General features: G+C 29.3%; 1 protein-coding gene across 1 annotated transcript; it reads right to left on the bottom strand.

The window, feature by feature from the left end:
* Positions 1–1,742: 1,742 nt before the first annotated feature.
* LOC111690332 (apoptosis inhibitor 5 homolog) lies at positions 1,743–5,713 on the bottom strand. The gene is made up of 9 exons (XM_023452801.2): positions 5,281–5,713; positions 5,060–5,221; positions 4,825–4,977; positions 4,510–4,683; positions 4,240–4,443; positions 3,978–4,178; positions 3,702–3,907; positions 3,449–3,635; positions 1,743–3,141 (listed from the first exon to the last, which is right to left on the bottom strand). The coding sequence occupies exons 1-9, from the start codon at positions 5,347–5,349 to the stop codon at positions 2,902–2,904; spliced, it is 1,596 nt and encodes a 531-aa protein (XP_023308569.2). The 5' UTR covers positions 5,350–5,713; the 3' UTR covers positions 1,743–2,901.
* Positions 5,714–5,937: the final 224 nt, after the last annotated feature.

Genomic DNA, 5,937 nt, shown 5'->3' with positions numbered 1-5,937 from the left:
TCGGTATACTTTAAGGTGGGTATTGGACCAATATTTTTGTATGTTACAAACATCAGCACAAACGTATAATACCCTCCCCACTATAGTGGTGTAGGGTATAAAAACAGGTCAATTTTCTCATGTAATAGTAAAAAAATCATCTTCCCATTATGAGATTACTTTGCATGTTGTATTTAGCGTAGCCTTTTTTTAAATTGTCGCAAAATTTATAAAATATATATTGAATTTTAGTCCGTAAGTTTTAATGGTGCAACTTTAATGATATATTCCATACCATTTTCTTGTGTTTCTGCAACTGTCATTGTAGATTTCTGATGATCAATAAATAGATGTCAAGCTACGCAGTCAGAGATTTTGTTGTGAGAATTGAATGTCCATTCTTAACTTAATTTCAATATAAGTCTCAAATATGTATGTCATTACAAAAGAGTTCTGCTGGTCAATCCTCAATCGGAGAGAGAATGTTAAAGACAAACAAAATGTTCAAGGTATCCTCGTCATTCTTCGTATGGAGCTGTATAATGTAAGATTTTATCTCCTATAATGAACACATACTAACCAATGGAATAGTTAACGAAACAGATTCGAATGTTACGCCATCTCTATTTTCTTTGTAAGAAACAAAATCTAAAGATACTACTTTTAATAGACCCTCGCAAAATACAAATTGAATTTGGGCTAGAGAGACATATATTAGAGCATATCCCTGCCATGGACCCTTGCTAAGGTCATTCTTACATTGTCTTACGAAAAGATATTTGGTCGTAATAAGAGAATCCACATCTGGTTGTCGATAAAAATGTCATTATTTATTTTTAAACATCCGTATTGATTCGACACTATTTCGCTTCGGAACCAACGCCGCAAGTTCACTTTTAAACGTCCGTATAAATCTTGATGTTAAATTTGACACTATTTCTACCAAAGTCCTTGTAATGGTTAATATTGTCGGATGGTTGATTCAAGACTAACGGTAGTAACTTTAGGATCCTACCATGTTAATGTGTTGTTAATCTGCAACATCCAGATGTGGTAAGTCACACTGCATTACATTGCACATCCATCTTCGGATCTTAGCATGCCAATATGTTCTTGATCTGCAACATCCAGACGAGGTTAACTACTCTGCACTGCCGGAAGCTTTAATATGAACATTTAAACAAGATTTAGGGTATATTCTTAAAATGCTGATGAAGAACACATTTAGTTTTTGTATGACACATAGTTTGTAGTTTGATGTGGATATTTCTGCGGTAATCCAGATATTTTCATGCAGTTTTTTTCTTGTTATTCTATAGTTAAGAGTTGATAACACCACTAATCCAAAATCGTTCCACTAACAGTCATAAAGGTCAAATGTGTTTGTTTTATAAATTAGTTTACCTTTAATAGAATTTTAACACACGATCGAAAAAAATCACACGATCATAAGTTTTTTTTTATTTTTATTGATTTTAATATAAGTATTATTGCGACTCATATATTTCGTAGATTTTTTTTTTCAACGAACAAAGTCGAGATATTTATAATAATTATTATTATTAATTTTAATATTACAATTAATATGAATGATTGAAAATATACCAAAAATAAAGAAAAAAAATATTTTGGACTTTAAAAAAAATTTGGCTGAAGGCGGTGTTTGGGATGAAGCGAAAATAAGTAGAATGAGTATGAAATTTAAATACTCTACACACACACACCTAAAACCTTTTTACGTTTTTTATAAATATTTATTAAAATAATTTGTTTAAAATTTTATTTTTTTTTAATATAAATATATATTTTGTATATATAAGAATGACAATTAAACGTTATAATAGTTAATAAGAATTTAAGAGAATATTAAGGAAAATAACTTTTAACAAAACGCTGGGCAAAAAAATAATAAAATAATAGTATTTTAAAAAAATAATAAAACTAAAAAATAAAAAGGAAAAAGGAAAACTGAAAAAAAATGATAAACATAAAAAGAAAACATTTTGTAAAAAGTAATTTTCCCATTCAAAAAGGATTAGTTTCGAAAACAAAATATCGTAAGTAATATTTGTTCATTTAAGTTATTTTACTCGTTTTTTTTTTTTTCATAAAAAATTTCAAAAGAAATAAATAATTTTCTGTTTCTGTTATCTGTTACATTGTAAAATAAATTTTTTAATGTTAAGCTCGTTAACATATTTATGTTATTATTATTGTTTTTCTATAAAAAAAATAGCATTTTACAATTGCTCACATAAAAGAAATGAAGAACTATATTGAAACAAATATTAAGAAAAACAAAATAAATTGTCGTGAAAATGATTATTAATAAAAGAAAAGTATAAAGGAAATATGTATTAACAATTTAGCTAAATGAGTTAAAGCAAATATTGTAAGAAGTTTACGTGAAGAAGTTTTATTAAAGATGTTTAAACTTTTTTTTGTTAAAAAAACTGAAATGAGAGAAAAAATACAAATTATTAAGAAGTTGTGTCAAGCTTACCTTTTTATAGAACTGAGGTGTCACGAGTGCTGAGGAAAATTGTCGTCGCGGGTTCTAATACAATGGGAAATGTAAAAGATGAGAAGAAGAATCTCCGGGATAACAACATGATCTGCTGGATTTGTCTTGAAATGTGTAACACCAACGAGTAATTGCTCAGTAATAGTTTGTTGTCGTAGAAGAAAAGTTTTAAAATCTTAACGTTAATTTTTATGTTGTAGTTGTTGTTGTTTTAGTTATTTGAATAAACAAAGACTAGTAAGTGTTGAAAAGTATTTAAAAGTTTTATGATATTTTTTGTATTTTTTTCTTTTTGTTATCAGCAGCTTAAATATCATACGATGTTCTTGTTGTTGTGTTTTTTATTAAACTAATATTAATTTTAAGAAAAAGCATCAATACTGTGCATTTCTTTGGGTTTAATATTTTTTAAAATTGCGACGATTTCTATAGCCACCACCACCACCTCCGGAGTTGCGCGAACGTTGACGATTGTTTTGATTGTTACCATAGTTTTGCACTTTGGCTGAATATTTACCCGAGGGCGGCGAATAGATTTTTTGATCTGTTGCATTTTTAGTTTTCTTTTCTTCATCTTTACCGTTTTCAGCTTTGCCATCGAATGTTATGGGGGCATGACGTTTAGATCCAATTTTATTCTAGAAAAAGGAATAAAAAAATTCCATGAGTTTTTAAAATAATTTACTAGAACTGAACTAGAACTGAACTAGAACTTAACTAGAACTGAACTAGAACTGAACTAGAACTGAACTAGAACAGAACTAGAACTGAACTAGAACTGAACTAGAACTGAACTAGAACTGAACTAGAACTGAACTAGAACTGAACTAGAACTGAACTAGAACTGAACTAGAACTGAAATAGAACTGAACTAGAACTGAACTAGAACTGAACTAGAACCAAACTAGAACTGAACTAGAACCGAACCAAAACATATGTACTTACATTTTTACGTTTAACCCATGATAACTGTATATCATGTTTGAAACTGGGTGGCGAATGGAATAAGTCTCTTATTAATGTGCTTATATTTGAAGTTGTCTTTAAAGCAGTCAATTTCAATTGATTTTCTTCAGATTTTAAGTCTTCGGCTGATTTGCCTTTAACAGCTTCTTCCAATTTTTTAATATAACTGAAAACCACAAATAAAACAATTAAAAAATATTAAAACGACTATAAATTCTTACGCAAATCTTACCCTTGAGTGCCACGTGCCAAATATTGCAATCTGGAGCGAAAATCTTTTAATTTATCGGCATCATTAACAAATGACAAACTATCGGGATGTTTTTTACCCAAAGTATGTACAGCATACAATAAACACTCAGCATGAGAGAATTGGAAAGAAGGTGGAGGACTACTAATATCTTCGTCATCTTTAAGCTGAGGTAGAGGCATATATTCCTAAGAAAAATGTAACAGAAAATATGTTATTTTGTATATTTTATATTATTTGCTTTAAAGTGAAACTTACTCTTAAAACTTGATAAATATTATCAATACGTTGTGTGGCATTGTCTAAAACATCACAAAATGTACACATTTCAGCAAAAACTTTCAATAAACGTAATTGGACTTGATCCTGGCCGGCTGTTGTAGCAATCATATTCCAAGTGCTCAAAGGTAATAATTTATCACAAACATAAACAACAAATTCAGTTGATTTGATGGTATTCTAAAAAGTAGTTAAATTTAAATGTTAAAATTCAAAACAAAAAAAATATTAAGAGATTTACCGAAAAGTATGGCATAACGTGTGTGGCACACTGTATGAAACGTTCAACAATTTCATCTTCTATGGTTATAGCATCGATATCAGCATTAAGTTCGGCTTGTTCTTTGGCCAAATTAACTAATTCAGCATGTCCCGTTATGGTTGTACCGAGTTTAGTGCTTCCCAATATATTCATACACAAATGGAATTCATCAGCAGTAACGTCCTGTTTAAGCACATTTTGAACTATTTTTTCTAAGATCTAAAATTAGTAAATTTATTTTTTACATACCTGTAAAATTTTTTTAATTTCATCAATTATAAACTCTTCAATTTCCTTGGTAACTATAGTTGGTCCCATGGCAAACAGTTTGGTGGCAATAAATTTAAAACAACGTTCACGTGTAGGTTCATCACCATTTGAAATTTGTGTAAAAATACCGGTCAACGAACCCTTACAATCCATCTAAAATGGAAAAATTAAAATTTTGTAAAGAACTTCGATTCAAGGTTTTTTAAAGAAAATTGTAAGAACAAAATTGTTCAAAATTGAAAGCATTCCCTTTTTAACTTATAAAAAGCCAAATTACACTCAACTTTAAATTACCTTAATAATTGTCTGCAAAGAGTTATTAACTTGCTGCAATTCTAAAGGATCATCCAACACCAATAGCTGGGCCAAAGTGTCACCAACTTTGGCCGTAATGCCTACAGTATCTTGACACAATTTGGGCAAATCTTTAATAGCTTGTCGGCGTATCTGATGAAGAAAAAAACAATATTTAATTAGAGGTTAGGAATTTAAAAAAACCAAAAATGAAAACAACAACAACAATATTCACCTGCATATCATCATCTTCACACAAATCCAATTGAGCATCGATAGCGGTATCTGATAAATCAGGAAAATGTTTGAAAAATTTACCAATAAATTGTGAAGCCAAACGTTTTTCCTTCGAAGAACCTTTGACGGCTTTCAATATATCCTTGTATTCCGAAACATGCTACAAAATAAGTAAATTTTAGAAAATTTTGCGAGTCTATTACATTTATTTCAACTTACTTCTGATATTTTGTCACCAGCATCCGATAAAATTTCATAACATTTATACAAATGTTCAATATTATCCATGTTTAAATTTTCAATTCTTTTTCACTAGCCTTCTGTATTTTTCCTATTATTGTATACAAATTTTGTAGTACAAATCAGCGTCTATTTTTCCCTCGTCGTAGACAAGTTTTTTCTTCTTAATCTTCTGCTTTCCCTTTTCGTTTGCTATTCGTAGGAAAAATGTTTTAATAGCGTGTATTTTATTATACTTGAAGTTTTTTCTCACTAATATAAAACGAAAATTATGTTATTGCTTTATAATCACGTTATTTACAATATATTTTAATATTTTTTAACACTCGGTAAATTGTTTTTAGCTATTTAGAGAAAATTCAATCGCGTGTATTTTTTCCCGTTAGACAATTGTGGTGGCAACCAAAGATAAAAGCCGACACGGCTCTAAACGATGACGGCTGGTCGCCAGCCATGATTTTGCAAGCCGCTGCGACGCCGTATCAAACACTATTTATTTTCTTAAATGTTTTATACTATGTTGCCACATCATATTCTATTTATGTATTAAAATTATAAAAAAATCATATAAATAACTATAATAATGACCATCTTTTATAGAAAATACTTATATAGGGATACTTTTCTATATATGAA

The sequence above is a fragment of the Lucilia cuprina genome, chromosome 2 (genome assembly GCF_022045245.1).
Source record: "Lucilia cuprina isolate Lc7/37 chromosome 2, ASM2204524v1, whole genome shotgun sequence".
NCBI classification, from domain to species: Eukaryota; Metazoa; Arthropoda; class Insecta; order Diptera; family Calliphoridae; genus Lucilia; species Lucilia cuprina.
This window is presented reverse-complemented; position numbering and strand designations above follow the sequence as displayed.

Bases quoted from the DNA above. Each gene is read 5' to 3' on its own strand.
- LOC111690332 (XM_023452801.2), bottom strand. From the start codon at position 5,349: ATGGATAATATTGAACATTTGTATAAATGTTATGAAATTTTATCGGAT. The intron at 4,684-4,824 runs GTAATTTAAAGT...TTTCCATTTTAG, and splicing joins CTTTGCAGACAATTATTAAG to ATGGATTGTAAGGGTTCGTT. The intron at 3,908-3,977 runs GTAAGTTTCACT...CATTTTTCTTAG, and splicing joins ATATTTATCAAGTTTTAAGA to GAATATATGCCTCTACCTCA.